At 34.2% G+C, this 19813-nt stretch overlaps 1 protein-coding gene across 1 annotated transcript in view; it reads right to left on the bottom strand.

Moving 5' to 3' along the window:
- Nucleotides 1-19813, bottom strand: part of LOC140436728 (obg-like ATPase 1) — a 180326-nt gene that overhangs the window by 83368 nt on the left and 77145 nt on the right. Inside the window, exons 4-6 of the mRNA XM_072525783.1 lie at nucleotides 18745-18872; nucleotides 16518-16693; nucleotides 1888-1965 (exon numbers count right to left, since the gene is read on the bottom strand). Coding sequence (XP_072381884.1) covers nucleotides 1888-1965; nucleotides 16518-16693; nucleotides 18745-18872 — 382 coding nt within the window. The remainder of the gene's footprint in view (nucleotides 1-1887; nucleotides 1966-16517; nucleotides 16694-18744; nucleotides 18873-19813) is intronic.

Here is a 19813-nt window from a genome sequence, read left to right as displayed (position 1 = left end):
GCACTGGAGGAAGAGCTGAAAAACATAAAATGGGACATCATCGGCCTCAGTGAAATAAGACGAAGAGGAGAAACCCAAATTACTCTTAAATCAGGATACGTATTTTTCTTTTTAGAGGTAAAGAAGACACTTCAAATGGTGGAGTAGAATTCATTATACCTAGAAAGCACACACAAAATATAGTTGAAATTATCACCATAAGCCTCAGGATTGTATATATCATCTTCAAACTAAATGCAAGATACAACCTTAAGGTAATTCAGACATATGCTCCAACGACTACCCACTCGGATGAAGAAATTGAAAAATTGTATGAGGATATAAATGTGCTCCAACGTTTACCCACTCGGATAAAGAAATTGAAAATTTTTATTAGGACCTAGAAACAGCGTTACATGCCACACCAGCATATTACAGAATAATTATGGGCGACTTTAATGCGAAAATGGGATTTAAACAAGATGATGCAGAAGTAAGAATGGGTAAGTATGGCTAAGGCGAAAGAAATGTACGAGGGCAAAGATTGCTGAACTTCTTACACCAGGAAAATTTATTCATGATGAACTCTTTTTTCGATAAATAGCCGCAGCGTAAATGGACATGAATCAGCCCAGATGGCAGTGTCAAAAATGAAATAGATTATATCATAACAAACAGAAAAGAAATATTCAAAGACATCGAAGTACTCAAGAAATTTCCAATAGGAAGCGACTACAGATTAATCCGAGCTAAGATACTATTAAATGTAAAATTGCAAAGAACAAAGATGATCCTAAAAACAAGAAAAAAGAAATGGATTCCATCAGAAAACAACGACATGTATGAAGATACACTAACCAGACATATACAAGACTGCAAGACGAAATAGAAGATGTAGATCAAGCAAATGATGGCATAATGAAGGTTCTAAAAGAAACGGAAAGGGAGTGCTGCCGGACCGTTCTAACCCATAACGAAAAACAAAGCCAAAATACCAAAGAGCTAATAGGTAAAAGAAAACAGCTGACGGAAAAATACGGCTCCAACTACACAAAAATGAAGAAATTAAATAAATATATCCATCGGTCAATCCGAAAAGACGTAAGAGAAAACAATACAAGAGAAATAACTAAAATTATTCAAGAAAACAACAGTTTAAAAGTTTTGAGACAAAATACGAACAACATAGGCAATAAAAATATGTACAAAATAAAAAACAAATTTGGAAACATTACTACTGATAGAACCAAAATCCTTGAGGTTGTCGAATCCTTTTATCGCCAAATGTATTAGAGCACCGACGAAAGACAAGATCAGCCCCTGCCCAAAATCACAAACCAGGGATCAGAATTAATGCCAAAAATAACTCCATACGAAATCAAAACGGCACTTTTAGAAATGAAAAATAACAAATCCCCCGGCGATGACGGAATAGTGATCAAACTAGGTGAAAATAAAATGATCCAGGCTTTGGTCAAGCTTTTCACCGAATGCATCTACCAAGGAAAAACTCCTCAATGGGACAATGGAGTCATTATTTTATTACACAAGCAAGGAGACAATACAGACCTAAAAAACCATCGTCCTATCAGTTTGCTTTCACATATATAAACTTTTCACAAAAATTAGTAGAATGGCAGAGGATAGGATAGTACGAATAGCACGAGATAAGTCACCAAATGGACGAAGAAGTATTGGCAGACCAAGAAAAAGATGGTGCAACAATTTAAACAATTTAGGGGGCTAATATTGAAGAAGAAACTAAACTCATTAAAGTCTCTAATGCGCATTAGTCGCTTATATTTCGCGGATTGTGGTTGATGAATGTAGAGTTACATTCAATGAATTTTGATGAATGTAATACGTGAGCTAGATCATCAGTAGTACCATAGAAATTAATGTACTTACGTCTTTGCCATCCCAATCTGCAAACCTAATATGTTTCTTCTCGTCAACTAAGACTTGTTTTATTTTAAGTAGAGTGTCCTAGAAAAAAAATTCTAAATAAATATATATTCAATTAATGAATATACTTATTGCTAGTAAAAAATGAAATAGCAAAACCAATAAAGCATCCATTAGTTTTATGAGAATATAAATCGGAAATCGAATTCAGGATTCAGCATAAATCTGTGCTTTCTAAACATTGCAAAGCAAGCAGACACGAATACACTGGTATGGGGATTTACGATTGTATCCACGTCATGCCAATCTGTCTAGACAGAAATCCCTTAGTGAAAACCATCTCCATACCTGAGTAAAATATTACAAATAAAATAGACGGTTTAGGTTTGATTTCGTTACAGCGTACCACCATGCGCTTATATGCATATTTCTGCCTCTTGGCTTCATGAGAGCGAACTCATGCCAAGCTCTAAGAAGTTGAGCTAATTTGTTAGGTGGTTGGTTATGCTTTTTGTTTGTTTGTATGCAGTAAGTATATTGGTCGTTAATTCTCGATGTTCGCTTCAGATATAAGACTTGAAATGACTTTAATTAGATTAGTTGCCTTCAAACAATATTTAATGGCATTATCATCAATAAGAGAAAATTTAATGGTTAACTGTATATCATATTAAATAAAAAGTAGTACAAAAACTTGTTTTTGTAGAAGGCATATATTAAATATATATTATAATAGAAGGATTATTTAAAATTAATCAAAGCGTTTTCGGTCCAAAGAGGATCTTAATAAAATCATGCGTGTTGGCACATAATTTATAGGAGTAAAACTCTTTAATTTACATTTAAATCCTTAAAGTAAATTTAAACTTTAACTATAACAGAACGTTGTAAGACCCCACTAAAAACTAGGTAACCCTGAAGGTGTGCTGCCAGTACAGCGGATGAATGCTCAAAATCGGATGGAACAAGTACCTTATTCTATTGGTATCATCATCATTGTTGGTGCTACATCCTATCCGGCCTCGACTTTCTTCTTCTTCAAGTGTGCTCTCCGCTACGGAGTTTGGCAATCATCATTGCTATTCGTATCTTTGAAGCTGTTGCTCTAAATAATTGGTTAGATGTGCACTGGAACCAGTCTCTTAAATTGCGCAGCCAAGATATACGTCGTCACATGACCAAGATATTCCAACTTTCTTCTCTTGATGGTGATCAACAGCTCCAGTTCTTTGTTCATTCTTCGAAGAACTACACTATTTGTTACTTTGTCTGTCCAAGGTATTTTCAAAATTCTTCTGTATATCCACATTTCGAAGGCCTCTAGTTTATCGGTATTGTTCTTGTTTAAAGTCCCAGTCTCTAGTCCGTACAGCAATATCGAGAAGATGTAGCATCTAACCAATCTCATTTTCAGGTTGAAGTTAATGTCATGACTTCCCAGAATGTCCTTCATATTAACAAAAGCAGCTCGAGCCTTTCCAATTCTAGTTTTTATTTCTTCTGTGATGTCATTGTTGTTATTAACGCTTGTTCCCAAATATTTATATTTGTGCACCCGTTCGATTTCGTTATTGTGAATGTACAGGTTTGCATTCAATCTTTGTTTTTTTGAAATAATCATGAATTTCGTCTTCTTGACGTTCATTGTTAACCCTTTCTCTTCACTAGCTGTGATTACCTTGATTAAAATGGCTTGCAGGTCTTCTACTGTCTCCGCCATTAAAACCGTATCATCTGCGTATCTAATATTATTAATTGGTTGGCCGTTAACTTTTATCCCAATCTCTTCTTCCTCCCATGCTTTCTTCATAATTTCTTCCGAATAGAGATTAAATAGCATTGGTGACAGCACACATCCTTTTCTAACTCCTTTTTTAATTTGAATTGTTGTGCTATTTTCGATGCGTGCGACTGCCTTCTGATTATAATACAGAGTAGATATTATTCTTATATCGCGAGTGTCTAACTGTCCAAACACCTCTGTGTCAAGATGTTAAAGGCAAATAATTCTTCGCGAGTTCCATATCCCTCCCTGAATCCAAACTGAGTTTCTCCGATATCTTCTTCCAATTTTCTGTAAATTCTATTGTGAATTATTTTGAGGAATATTTTTAAGGTGTGGCTCATCAGACTGATCGTGCGATGATCACTGCACTGCGTAGCATGTGCCTTCTTGGGAAGAGGGACAAACGTTGATCTTAGCCATTCTTCAGGAATTATACTGTTTTCATAAATCTTGTTAAATAAGTCTACTAACAAGTGGATTCGATCATCGTCTATCAACTTTAGTATATCCGCTGGTAGCTCGTCTGGTTCTGGAGCTTTGCTATTCTTTGATGACTTCATCGCTTGCATTACTTCTTCTTTGCTTATTTCTGGACCTGTCTCCTCTGGAAAATGATCACAAGGAGGCTGCCTTGTGGCTGCCCACAGGCTCTTGCCTGTGTTAACTTTTTTGTCTTTTGAATATTTATTTCTAGTCCGGTCTCTTTTGCCTTTGATTTTAATTGTGAATATATTTCTGCCGCCTCTTCTGTTCTGCGAGACATGATGCTGATATCATCGGCATAGGCGGCAATCTGTATTGATTTATTTGTTAAGAGATTACCTCTTCCTATATTCAGCTGTCTTATCACATATTCCAAGGTCAGGTGGAATAGTGTCGGTGCCAGCCCGTCTCCTTGCTTTAATCCTTGGGCTATCGTAAAGTTTTCAGTGAGCTCATTTTGGACTCTGACAGTTGCTATTGACGAATCCATTGTTGTTTTTACCAGTCGGATGTATTTTTGGGGGATATTAAAGCTCTGCAATATTTGATATAACTGCGAATTTCTGAGATATAGGTGTTGTAATTTTTCTTACAAGGTCATGATTTACATATTGCTCTGAAACTGGTTGAAATAAGCAAATGAAATTTGGTGGGTTTTAAGAGGTAGTTATTGCTCGTTTTTTGCCATAGAATAAGGAATTTTATTTTAAAAAACTAAGAAAAGACTGAAAAGACATAAAAGATTTTTGTAAGTTACTCACTCACTTCTTGTAACTTATACAAAACTCTTGTAAATTACAATTTTTGGTCTTTACTTAAATATGAGTTCATAAAAAAGACTACAAATCGTTCAGCTTCTATGGTCTATCGGATAACTATCAACAGATCATCAAAATAGACATATTTAATATACTAACATTGTAAAATGAGCCCATATCAGGGACCACACAAGACGCATGCGTCTTCATTTACATAATATTGTAGAAACTTTTGTATAATTTCTTTTGATCGTTTTCATGTTTCGTTAGCGTATTTCCCAAATTGCAGCGTCATTTCGAGTGTTGTATGTTGTCGAATGCAAAACAGGTAAACGTTTTGTGTCGTGTCATTGATATTTATGCTTTTGATTGATGGAGTGTTGTTGCTATCGAAAAAAATACTATCAATTAATTCTATTTAAGAATGAACACAATGGGACAAGGACGTCTAATCATGTTTTATGAATGTGAGGCGGTTGTTACTAAAAGTATATTAGAAAAATATATATTGTCTTCTGTAAATACCTTCCAAGAATACTTGCAAATACGAATACAACGAATAAAATATTAAAAGAAAAAGAAAACTGATGTGTAAGAAGAATTCATCCCCAAGCCATGATGAATGACTACTGTACTTCTAACATCTTATAAGGGGATATTGTAAATTTATCAAACATGCATACAAGGAGCATTTTTATTAAAATAATGGTTTCTTTAATCTTGAATGATAACTGGCATTTAGAATTATTTAAATTTAGTAGGAAGTGTATCATTTAAGAAAGAGGTAATGAACGCTTTACGAGAGAGAAGGTGTCCGGGTTAGTTGGTGAAAGGGTCACGGACTATCTGTTAGAGAGGAAAAGTGTGGTAGAAAAAGAAGTGGTGGTTGACGTAACGGCTGGAGTGCCACAGGTGTCGATCTTAGAAGCCACGCCGGGGTTCCTAAGTACGCGCACACACCGAGGCGCCAAACCTCGCTCCAACCATAGGATCGTACCATATTATCGATCGCCAGGTAAAATAAATGCATTATTTTAAATGCGAGCATTCACTGTCAGTGCTATGCTCTAGGCGAGGATACGATGCGATGGTCTCCGTTATAAACGTACCCTAAGACTGACGGCGCAGTGACCTACTGATATGACGGGGTTATGAGCCAACAATACGGAGAGGGTGTAACCTCTTTCGCATTTGTGGACAAACTTGTTATGCTGGTAGTGGCGCGGGACAGGGAGGACCATATCTTCGGTGCGCAGCGTATATGCGACCAAGTCGAGGAATTGATGAAAATGCCTGGACTAGATCTGGCTGCAGATAAGACCGACGCTATAGTTTCCAAGGGATCGCGGAACCGGGACCGAATAACAATTGAAAGTGCAGGAGAGTAGTTCCAACGAAATGTGTAAGACATTTAGGTGCGACTCTAAGTAATCAGAGTGCTATGGTGAGAGCCGCTGCGCTGGGGGCCTAATGCCTAACATCGGAGGGCGCAAATCTGAGAGGAGATGGGCCTTTCATTTTGTTGTGCAACAGATCGTCCTCTATGTGGCACCTGTCTGGGGTACGGCAGTTTTAACAAAGTAGTCAGCAAATTGTTGTACGGCTTGGTGTGCTGGTAATATCTCACCTAAGTCTACAGCAATCCACTTACCTACGTCTAATGGATCTAGGATATAGATAGATAGATGTATCTAGCCCGACGTAATTGTCATTTAAATACTCAGTAGCCAATGCAACTTTTTGAATAAAGCAAAAAGAATGCCAACGGAACGTTGCCTTTTCTTTGTTGCCACAGAAAAGGCAACAAATGTTTGTAGCAGATTATTTTTTAATAAAAATTGTTCTTTTTGATTGGTTGTCACTTCCACGAAGTTCAATGAGTCATATACTTCTTGCACGCACTTCGGAATTTTGAGAATGACTTTTTTCTGCCATTATAAATATTTTTTCTAATCAAACATACATCTTCTACAGTAAAAGTTACAGTGCCAGTTCGTGTAAATTTCATGTATGTAATTTCTATGTATATATGTAATTTCTATGTATCAACTTCAATGGTTGTCACACAAATCGTCCATTGCCTTCCGCTTAACCCCATTACTTAATGTTTGCCAGTTTAACAATATTTTTGATAAAGTTTCATGGTTGTGGTTATCACTACATTAAACTACACTGTTACAAATACTTAGAGTTTTAACAAATGCTTTACAACTTCTTTATACACACTGCCAACGTTTGAAATTATTAGCAAATATTTTATTGAAGTTATTTGTAATTGTCAATAACTAGCATAGAGTTGCCCTTTTAGATTAACATTTCCATTATTTCAAATTTCTTTATGATGTACTAAAGCCATTCAAACCCAATGCCAAGCCGTTTAATATATATATATATATATATATATATATATATATATATATATATATATATATGTATATATATATGTATATATATATATATATATATATATATATATATATATATATATGTATATATATATGTATATATATATATATATATATATATATATATATATATATATATATATATATATTAAACCTAGATAAAGTTTTGAGGAATGTCTCCCTTATTTTTCTAGCTAACGTAATCCTGGTATAAAAAATTGTCGGTTGTTATGTTTCTTCCCGTCATTTCTATGTACTACATTAGACGTTTTACAACGTCAAAGGCCCAATTTGATATTTTGTATGCGCCACTTGGCTGCTTACGGCAATATATATCTAAATTGGCGGTATAAAATGTTCGGGTATCTCATAACGCATATATTTTTATCCCGTACTTCGCAGGTTTGTTGGGTACATATTGTATTCTCCTATTGTACACCTACCTTCATGATCACCCCCAGCCCTTTGCTGGATCACCCCTATGCTGGACATAGGCCCCCTAATTTTTGTCCATTGTGCTCTATCTTGAGCACTCTTCATCCAATTTCTTGAGATCGTCAGTCCAACGAGTAGGGGATCTTCCTCTACTTTTTTTTGTCTAACCTCAAGCAATCTCTTTGACCACGTTTCATCACTGATTCGGGCGACCTGTCTGGCCCAGTTTCCATTTTCCTCTGAGCTATTTGCAGCGTTTTAGAAGTTGTAGCTGTCAATGTCAAAGTTTCGGCACCACAGGTCATTACAGGCAACACACATTGGTCAAATGTTTTACGTTTTAAAGAAATTGGTATATCTCTTTTAAATGTCTTTGAGTATTCTTCTTCATAATTCGCATGTTTCGTTGTCTCTTATGATCTTTATTTCGCGTGTAAGGTATATGTATTTTTCCACCAGCTCTACTTTTTTGTCTCCAATATTGATATTTCCTCTACTAGGTTTGTCATGAATTTTGTTTTGGAGATGTTTATTTTAAGACCCACACTGGCACACACCAACTGAAGTTCATGTAGCATTGTACATATTTCCTTGAGGTTGTCCGAGAACAAAACTATGTCGTCTGCGAATTTCAAATTTTTTAATCTTCTACCGTCACTGTTCGAGCCTTTCTCTTCCCAGATAAGTTTTTTACAAGCATATTCTAGTACTGCGGTAAACAGTTTAGGCGATAAGGTATCACCCTGTCGAACTTGTCTGCCGATTGGGATATGATTCGTGTTTTTATATAGTTTCACCGACATAGTTGCGTTCTTTTATGCATTGTAAATTAACCTTGTATATCGGTAGTCAATGCGGCATGCTTGTAGTGCTTCCAGGATTTTGTTAAATTCCACCGTGTCAAAGGCTTTATGGAAATCTACAAAAGCCAGAACGAGTGGTCGATTGTAATCGATAGACTTTATTACCGTTTTAATGCTCTGTAGGTGATCATTTGTCTCAATCCGGTACGAAATATCGCTTGCTCTATTGGCTGGTAGAAATCAAGTTTTTTCTCAAGACAATTCTGTACTATTCTTGTAAGGAGTTTGTATAGGTGACTAGGAAGACTTCTAGGCTGTAGTTTTCTAATTCATGGGAATCTCCTTTTTTGTACAATAGAGTTACCTCAGCATTGTGACATTTGTCGGGTATATTACTATCCAAAAGTCACATGTTAAAAAGGTTTTTTATTTTCTTAAGTAGGCAAATGCCAATTATAATAATAATAATAATAATAATTTATTCATCCTAAAAGATCATTTACATGATATAGGATAAGTCGAATAAAAAATATAAAATACTTATAAAACATCACAATTTCAGAATTAAAAGATAAACAGTACATAGGATTAATTATTTACATCACCCAGATATTCACCTACACTATAGAAACAATTTTGCAATAGAAAAGATTTTAATTTACCTCGAAATTTATTTAAATTCGATTCAGATTTAATACTGTTGGGAAGATGATTGAAAAGTCTTATACCCATATAATACTGGGATTTTTCAAATCGTACTGTATTATGTTTTGGTACTCTGATGAAGTCATTATGCCTAGTTGAGTACTGGTGATAATCAGAGTTTAAATGAAAAGTAGTTATATTGGCTTTTATATGTAGTATACATTTAAAAATATATATAGAAGGTACTGTTAAAATGTTGTATTTTTTAAAATATTGTCGACATGAATGCCTATATGGTAAATTAAAAATTAACCGAATTATCCTTTTCTGAGAGACAAACACTCTTGCAGCAATCACAGCACGACCCCAAAGATTTATATTGAAGGCCAAGTGAGAATAAACAATAATTGCATAATAAACATTCAATAACTGTTCCTTTTTAAGAAAACTTTTTAATTGCAATATTGCGTGATAACTAGTATTTATTTTTTTGCAAACATGATTATCAGTAACTACACAATCTTCGTCTGGAAATTTGTTATTCTTAGCTCTTTTTAGGGCTAGTTTTATTTCGTCTATTGTGATTTAAAAAAAATTAAAATTAAAATTTTCGGTAGTAGTTCTGATCCTTGGTTGACAATGAGCTTTTCCCTTGTTAATATTTCTTGTACTTGATCTTCTCTGCTATTTGCTTTGTGTTGGCTTGTGTACAGCAATTTGTAGAAGTCTTCAACTATTTTAAGGGTTTCCTCTCTGTTGTTTGTAAGATGATCATTTTTGTATACTCTGACAAATTGTGTGAGTTTGATAATTTTTTATAAATTTATCAAAAAAACCATCTAATGGCTGACAGCTTCTCTATTTTACATCTATCACCACTTGTGTGTTTATCATCAAATCTCAATGAACGCGCAATGAATAGGAAACGTTTATAGCTCATAAGTGCTCGAACAATTTCAATTCCGATTCCATTTATTTCCCAAAGTTCCATCACATTTGTGCGATTGTCGTGCTTTATGCCAATCAAATAAAGGACTCCGAAGAAGGCCAACAACTCACTTCCGACCACATTCCTGCAATCTCTATCTCTCAAATGTTGCATTTTATTTCTATGTTGGTATAAATTGGTAAAAATTATGATTTCATCAACCATATCAATATTGATAATAGTCACAAACGCATAAATTTGCAGTTCCTTTTAATCCCTAGTTTTGTTGCTTTGTCTTAGATGTGACAAAAGAAATTTTAAATCACTTAATTGTTTTATCCTTGCCAATGAATGCATCTTCAACGTTTTCGTAAAACACGTGCTCCTCATTTGACATATCTTGCTCTGAACATGTATAGTCTTGGTTCTCCTCAATTTGTTGCTCATCCAAATCACTATCACTCTCCAATATCTCATCTGTTTCGTCTTCAATATGTGTCATATTATTTAGTTGTTATAATATTCTCTAATTGTGCTTGGGTTAACATTTGCTAACTCTTACTCAAAGTGGTTCTTTCAAGCTCATGCAATTTCACAAAATAAAGTTTTAAACTTATTGCCCAGAAGAATGAATGCTAATACAGGCTCGTAGAGGTAATACGAGGTATTAATTAAATCGAGAAGTAATTTGTATAGGTTTCCTTATTTTTAGTTTGTTTCTGAAGATTATTGAATAGGTACCAATTTGTATTATTTTATTTTTTTGTATTCTTTTGTAAGTTTATATAGTTCTTTTTAAATAAAAGTTTTTCATACGCATTTCCTGTCTAAAATATACCTTAAAATTCTGTATCTGAGCATGCCAATCGTGCATAAGGGTTCAAAAAAAAAATAAATTCAAGGGGTTTCCGTTTTCACTCGCGACGGTGAGTGTATAATCATATATCATGGAGTGTTACATAATTTTTATTAATAAAAACATACAAATCTCTGTTGACCGTTACTATGATCAGCATTTAACCAAGAAACATTACTTTTGATTCATATTAACAATCATTGATAAAAAAACAGCGACTCACTTTTTCAATTCTACCAACACAAGCCTTATCTATGACTCTATTGATTCCCGGTTACAAAAGAGGTAATAGTACTTGTTAGAGATCACGCTGATCCTGCGTTGACTGCCCGTTAAGTTTACTAATGGGACAACACCTGCGTCACTGCATGCCCGCCCTCCTGCAGCGACTCTCTACAAGGGGCCGCCGGCAGGGGCCGACCCTCGACCGCCCAAATCTCAGCAGGGTCCGAACGGCCCGTGCCCAGAGACACGATCCGGTACGGATCTGTCGTATGATGGACATTACAATCCCTTTGTTTTTTAATAAAACATTTATCCAGTAAACATTGGCATACAACAAAAAATATATTAGGATGAGGAAATTAATAAATAATGACTTAGTTACGACTATACGTAACATTTTATATTACTATTTTGAGTGTTTTGTATGTGAATAATACAGCTTCAGCAAGTTACATTAATCCTGTTATATATAATTATAACGTATTTTTAAAAAAAGTATGTAAGAAGAGATAAGCGTGCCATATGCTTGAATTATTTCCTTATAGTTTAAGATTTTTTAAGGTAAATACGATGTCTGAGGATAAATGGTCTATTGGTCATATATAACAGTTATTAGACACATATTACCTATGCTGCTCTAATTTGGTAGAACAAATAACACAGGAAAAGTGAATGTCAGAGTTGTAAAAAGTGTAAAGGCTGGCTTGTGTAGAAATTATGGATGCAATGATATTGTGTCCCTACTATAGCCGAACTTCTCCCTCTGCATATACATGTAAGAAGGGTTGCTCTAGAAAGTGACTCTACGCTAACACAAGCTCAGTATCTAACACTCGGCGACGTCTGGAAATTTGGATAGGAACTACGCAATCCATGAAAGTGTCCACATACTTTATGTCTGCAAAACAAGATTTTGAAATTACACTAAATATCATATATCATTGCTTCTGGTTCAAGCTCAAATATCCCTTTAACCTCAGACAAACCTGAATATCATCAACAAACTCATTCAGCTTTGGATTTCCCAGATTTCGCAGATTTTTAGATCCAGATTATTACGCCGAAAAGATTTGCATTAAAAAAAATCTATACTTAGAGTCAGAAGTAAATAAAACAAGAACCATGTGGATATTTTATCTTCCAAAAAATCGGATTGCAAGTAGTCTAAAAAGACAGATCCAAAATAAAAAGCACCTACCATAGACGTGCTAACTAAAGTTCAAATAAGAAACAGAAGAGGACCATTCTCATTTGCCAAAAATGTGACGTAGCATTATACAAGGAATGTTTTTCTATATAACATCAGAAATGAAGTTTGAAATAAATTTTTTTTTCTTTAACAAATTTTGTGTTAGTGTGTAGATGTAGTAGTAGAAATATTTACCAGTGATTTGTAGGTACTGGTAAATGCGAAGACGCTCACTGGTGGCGATATTTATCACCTCATAAAAGAAAATTTTCAAGATAATTTCGGTTGCTTTATCTCAGGTAACTTATTAACTGAGTAACTCAGAGTAACTTCACAATTTTCAAATTCGTCTTAAAAAGACAAAATGAGTTCTGCGCCTTAAAGGGTTAAAAGCAGCCGATAGCTGCTTATACATAGACGGTCATACGGTCCGTAACCATCAGCAGAACAAAGCAAAGCGGAGTATAGAAATAGATAGTACTTTAATACTTATAGAAGCGTGTTTAGCGAGAGACTTCTATTGCATAATACAGTGGGTGATCAAATTATTATGATCAATCACAAAAGTTTAGGTTTTTCAAATTTATTCAAAAATTTTATAATAAAATCATATGCTGCTATACGATTAAGGTATGCCAATATATTTTGTCACTAATAACCTAACTTTTTTGACGTTTACAGCTCTAGAATTGTCATTTGTGTCAAATTACGTGAAAACATACACATTGTGGTGAATTTGCGCTTGGAGTTTACAACTGAATTTGTATGTTTTTGTATTGTTTTTGAAAGATTAGTATCGTTTTATCTTTGTAGTATGTTTTATTAATATATTAGTGGTGATTGTGGGTGAAAAAAAAACGATCAGTTTTAATTTTAAAGACATTTTCAAAACATTTCGATTTTTGAGAAGAAAATCATAATGGGTAAGGCTAAAGACGTCCCTGTGTGTAAAATGGTGGAGATAAAGACACTTTTATTGAATACAAAGCTTTCCCAACGTCAGATAGCTCAACAATGCCAAGTAGCGTAAGCAACAGTGAGCAATATCAAGAAAAAAATGGATACCAACAAACCCCTGACTCACCAGCGTGCCCAAAAATGTGGTCGAAAGCATGTCACTACACCCAGAGACGAAAGAAAAATGAGGGATATCTTCGTAAACAATAGAAAGAAGCCAAGAAGAATCCTCACGAGACTTATTCGTGAAGCTGGGATGCCAGTTTCTGACATGACAGTCTGCAGAAGGCTTGCCGAGCAAGGTTTCAAATCATGTCGCCCTGCCAAAAAACCAAAGTTGACCATCGCAATGATGAAAAAGAGACTAGAATGGGCCAAAGAACACCAAAATTGGACAATTGAGGATTAGAATAAGGTAAATTACGTCACTACTAAAGTTTAAATCCCTATAACCACTGTTTTTATCCTAAAAAAATATCTTATAGTTTTTTATATTCACAGGTTTGTTTCTCCGATGAGTCTACAGTGGAGATACTCATGGATAAGTCAGCCTTCGTCCAAAGGTGAGTGGGTGAAAAATATCACAAGGATTGCATAGTGGAGCGAGTAAAGTATCCTCTCAAGATCATGGTATGGTCTGTGATCAACAGTAAGGGTACAGGTAGACTGTACATTGTGAATGGCATGATGAATCAACATCAGTATATTGAAGTTCTGGAAAGAAAGCTCATGCCACAAATCAAAGACTGGTTTGGCTAATCAGAGGATTTTACCTTTATGCACGATTCAGCACCGTGCCATAAGACAAAAACAGTAACATCGTACCTGGAAAAAAAGAAAATTAAAGTACTGATGTGGCCAGGTAATTCCCCAGACCTCAATCCGATCGAAAATCTATGGGAGCTTATGAAGAGGCAGATTGCCCAGGAAACTGTCACAAATAAGCAGCAGTTAATTGAGAGACTCATTGCCACCTGGCACAGAAACGGTAAAATAAAAGAAGACTGCCTGAGAAACATTCAAACCATGCCAAGGAGGATCAAAGCTGTCATTGAAGCTAAAGGAGGTCACACAAAATATTAAAAAAAATTGTTATTTAAGGTCAAAGAAAAAAATATTTTAAAATTTTGTAAAAGAACGTGTTTATGATCTATTTTTATATTATATTCACATTATTAGACGCTTATATGCAGTTTTATTCTTTATTAAACAGCAAAATACAAAGTTTTTTGGAGTGATCATAATAATTTGATCACCCACTGTACATGCAACATCATACAATCACAAGAGGTCGAGATTAAAGACAAAACCGTACTTTTTATAGGAGGGTCAAAAACAGAGAAGTAGGAAGGGAGGTTACAGTCCTAATACTAGACTGTCAGTATTTTGTACCGCACCTACTGATCTAGATTATGACGAATTAATTCTTCGCTTGTGTATAGCGATTAAAACTTCGCTATACACAAGGCTCGACGGTTTCGTTGACCAGTACTGGTAGATTATGGGCACAGGGTTATTCTTAGTGGTAAAAAACATAAAAACGAATCGATAAAAAAAAAAACAGAAATGGAAAAACATAAATAGGAAAACTGTTCTGGCTACGTAACATTAGACAATGGACAGATCGAACTGCCGAGGAATTGTTTTACCTATCTACCGACAGAGAAACATTTCATCAGCTTGTGAATATGACAGCCAACGCTTGAAAACACGCACGACACCAAGAAGAAGATAAAATATACCACAAAAGAATTAGAGCAATTATATATCATATCACACAAAGTAGTTAAGTCCGTTTTTTCAAGTAGATACCTACTCGTAGCGTTGTTATTTGACCCAGTTTAGGTTCGGTAAAAGGCAGTATTAATGTCTATCTGGTAGTGTGTCATAAGGTTTTATTGTTTTCGGAATTCTTATTTAAAAGGTAATCAATCTTTTAGTTTTCTTATTTATGCATTTTATACGTAAATATATGGCAAAAAATGGTTTATTGCTGATATAACTCACTTTATGAAGTTCGTACAGCCGTTTAAAACGTTGAATTAGGCGGTTTACTTTCTTCCTTTAAATTCTCGGATTGGAGCGGCATTATATAATCGCACCTCGCCTCTCGCCAACACCACAGTGTAATCTCAATCATTTTGCAACTTAACGTGTACCAAGTAAAATTCTCTTCGTATGTAGCAGAAAAATAAGAATAAATTTAATTTAGTTACATACGTTTTGTAATAAAGTATTTTTGTAATTGTGCTAAATAAAATAAAGTGCTTTAACCTCACCAAACATTATTTACTGCCAATTCGATTTGTAAAATTTACTTTAACTTTAAAATTGTTTCGACAAGGAATTCTTAAATCCAAGTGTTAATAGTCAGCCAGTTCCAACGCCTACTTATGTTGTAGAGAAGACAATTCACAACAATTAGCACAAGGAAACATGAAAACTAACCTAAGTCCTCTATGCAATGGATTAACTATGAAAATAAAACAAAACAGATAAAACATAACTAACAATAGAATATATTCAATTATGCTTAAGATTCACATCGGACGCTAAATAAATGAGAAAAATAAGAATGTAAATAGGCGAAGAAAAGCAAGCGACAGAAATATAAAGAAATACGAAAAAAATATCTTTTCCGTGACAGGGGTCTACAAAACACAAGTCGAACTACACTTACATCGTACAAAGCGGAAAATGAATAGAATCGAAAGAGTATGCCTATTTATAGGAAAATATCCAAATAGTAGAATACCGTTGACTTGTTGTGTCGTGTAAAATATACTTCATAGAAAATTCGTAACGGATAGGCACCATAAGAAGAAACGAAGCATATTATATTAAATTAAAGGGTTTTACTCTAAGTATGCCTATTTGTCGATGGTTTGTTTTGAATTTTGCAGAGAGCTCGTTACAATTTTTAAAAATATCATATTGCTAACTTATCAGCTTGTCATAATTTAACGATTGGAAAAAATCTTACATAGAAATCTTACGATATATCATAATCTATTTAATGCCATTGGATCAAACATTATTTTTGTTATAGCAAATAAAATAGTGTACACGCCATCACCTTTTGCGAATTGCGAATGTATTTTTAATTATAAAATGTCTTAATTTTAAATAGATGATATTATGTACCAAACACGAGTTAACTTACATATTCTGGCTTTAGTTTCTTGTCACCACCCCTACCAACGGTCCTCTCGAGTTTTTCCAAATGTTTCATTAACATCTCTTCATCTTTCAATCGCAACTCTTCACAGATAATATCCAGATCTCTCACAGGATCAACTTCTCCTTCAACGTGAGTAACATCGTCATCCTCAAAGGCTCCTGGAAAGAAGGTTTAATAAGTATTTATATTCTATCAGCGCCTGCCAACGTAAAATACGATACATTTTATACTAGTTTTATGTAATCTCTTCTCAATTAGAAAAAGTGAATACATTAGTACAAATAAGAATAGTTTCACAATAAAATGAGACAAAGTGTAATACGTGAACCGAAGAGTACGACATGATCTTACCGTACCATAGCTGTGTGTACGACTCAAAACGTATGACACCCAATACTATCATTACTACGAATAAACTACTTTTCTTGCTCTCTATTTTGTTGATATACTTTTTTCCTTTGTTATGTAGAGAATTCTTCGGACAGATCCATTTTTAATTTCAATTTAAATCGTTCTCATGCTACAAGAAAATGTACATGATCATCCACATTTAAGTAATGACGTTGCTGGCATCTTTTATTCAAATATATTGCTGTCGGTCAGTAGTAAAGTCAACGTTCGCAAAAATATTTTTTATTAATTATTATTTATTTAAAATTATTTAATTTTTTATTTAATTATTAATTGAGGCATAGCCTTGTTTGAAATCTATGAATATATTGTGGACGTCAATGTTATATTCCCACGATTAGTTTAGAATTTGTTTCACTGTGAATAGCTGGTCAGTTGTAAATCTTCCTTGTCGGAAACCAGTTTGATATTCCCCAACAATGTTTTCAGTTAGTTGCTGGAGTCGTTTATTTAGTATATAAGTAAAAACTTTGTACGCTGTGCACAAGAGGCTTATGCCGCGATAATTTTCTCATTTCAGTTTATCCCTTTTTATAGATTGGGCATATAATGCCGGTTTTCCAGCCGTTACGGATCTTTTCCTCATTCCAAATCTTGTTGATAAGCATATGCATTTGTCTTACTAAGTGTTTGCCACCTAATTTATATAACTCAGATGGGACTTTGTCCATACCTGGAGCTTTGTTATTCTTCTGTGCTCGTATTGCTTGTTTTACATCTTCCATCGTCGGGGGTCCTATATTTTCTGTGTCTCCTCAATGTGATACATGTCAATATGCTATTCATTTTTTTTGCATTCCTAGGAGAGTTAGCTAATAGGTTTTCCCGACTGATTTTATTTCTTTTGAATCACTGGTTATTTGCTTTTCTTGATTTTTGCATAGATTTGTTTGGGGTTTGTATCCTTCTCTTAAATTGCGTAGATATCTATACGCTTCCCTTATATCGTTGCTTTCGAGATTTTCTTCCAATTTCTGTATATTACCGTTCTCGTATTTTCTTTTCTCTGTTCGCCATATTTTATCGGCCCTCCGTCGTAGCTGGATCTTCTTTCTCTCTGGTTCTTCTTTTTATATATATGTATATATATATATATATATATATATATATATATATATATATATATATTTCTTGTGTTCTTCATTACTTTTCTGTATAGCCTTTTTACACTCGTCATTAAACCATTCTCTTTTTGTTTGTTTCTTTTTTTTGCCTATGATCTTTCTTGCTGCGTCCATTACTTTTGTTTGAACTTCTTTCCAATGTTCTTCGGTGCCTAGGCTGCCTGTATTTGTCAATGTTTGTGTTATTTCTGTCTCATAGTTCTGTTTGATATCTTGTTAAATTCTGCATCTGTATTTTATCTGTACTAGGAGATGTTCAGATCCGCAGCATGCTCCTCTTCGGCTCTTTACATCTTGTATGCTTGTTGCGGCCCTTTTGTCTATCAAGACATGATCAATTTGGTTGGCGGTTGTTCCAACAGGCATAAGTTGATAAGTAATTCTTTATTTTCATTGGTGTTTTGATGGAGTGAATGTTTAAGTAATATTCTTTCAGTATTTCCCCAACTAAATTTGTAATAGAAATATTTAATAAAATGTACTTGTTTGCTATATTGATTATTTTTCATTTTTTAACCTTCATTTGTGAATTACAACCAATTATTTATTATGAACACATTTTTTTTCAGAAGTGGGCTCAACATTTACTGAACTATTAAGTTTCAGGACTTATTTGTGCTTATTTCTAGTAAAGAGTAAAGAGAAATTTAGATAGAAAACAGCGATATACTTACTGCATAAGTGAAATATGGAATCACAGGCGCTGATGTGTGAAAGGAATGCATTTCCGAGTCCCTGGCCTTCCGACGCTCCTTTTACTAGACCTGCGATATCGACAATGTTGAGAAAAGCTGGCACTTTGCTAGAAATAAAAGAAAATATATTAATTGTGAGGATAACTTTTTTGTGAGGATAAGTTTATAACGTGGTCCTTTTATTCACGAATGGAATATATGACGGAACGACTAAGCAAGTGCAAATTTCCATGACTGCATTATGTTGCACACTTACATTACAGAATAAATTGCAAAATTAATAAATATTTGTGATATATTAACTAAAAATCTCTGAAACATTATAGTGCAGTGAATAAAGGTTTTAAGTAAGAAATATGTTAGCAAACAATATCTACCCTATGCCGAAGTGTCATTTTCCCTTGGGGGTGGTAACCACCCCAACAGGGGTTTTAACCTGAAAATAACCTCAAGGATCGTTAGAAATATATTCTAAGCAAATAATGTTCTTTTTTTTTATTTTTTTTTTGAAAAATCAATACTTTTAGACTCATTCGTGATAATAAAATGAAAATTTCAACTTTTCTTACGTTTTCAATCGATTTTTCACGATTAACTCAAAAAATTTACAGTTTATCGACAAAATTGTTAATGGATAAAATGTAGTTTATAAACTGTTGTTCCCTTGTTCGTTTGTTCCTTTGCTAGACTTGTAGCATTTGCATTTTCCTTGATATAAGTTTTGAAATCCACTCGTATATGTATTAAATTGAAATCCCCTCATATATGTATTAAAATAACGAAGAATGTCTCTCTGTTCCTATCTCACGAGTCAAAACCCAAATAGTATTTCCTTCTTTTTACGTCGCCGAGTTAATGTAAACCATTTTAAAGTTTGTTTATATCACGGAAGCAAATTCTTTGATATTTTTCTTTGATCGAAACCGCTAAATATTCTACGTTTCAAATAAACATTCATTGAAATCGCTGAGAAGTTTTTGCCGGCAAGATAATTGCCACACTCTCGCTGAGGCTGAGGCGTGGTCAAGAGCGGTGGGCCTCAACGTTA

The sequence above is a fragment of the Diabrotica undecimpunctata genome, chromosome 3 (assembly GCF_040954645.1).
Source record: "Diabrotica undecimpunctata isolate CICGRU chromosome 3, icDiaUnde3, whole genome shotgun sequence".
NCBI classification, from domain to species: Eukaryota; Metazoa; Arthropoda; class Insecta; order Coleoptera; family Chrysomelidae; genus Diabrotica; species Diabrotica undecimpunctata.
Note: the sequence above shows the minus strand (reverse complement) of the source record. Positions and strands in the feature narration are given on the sequence as shown.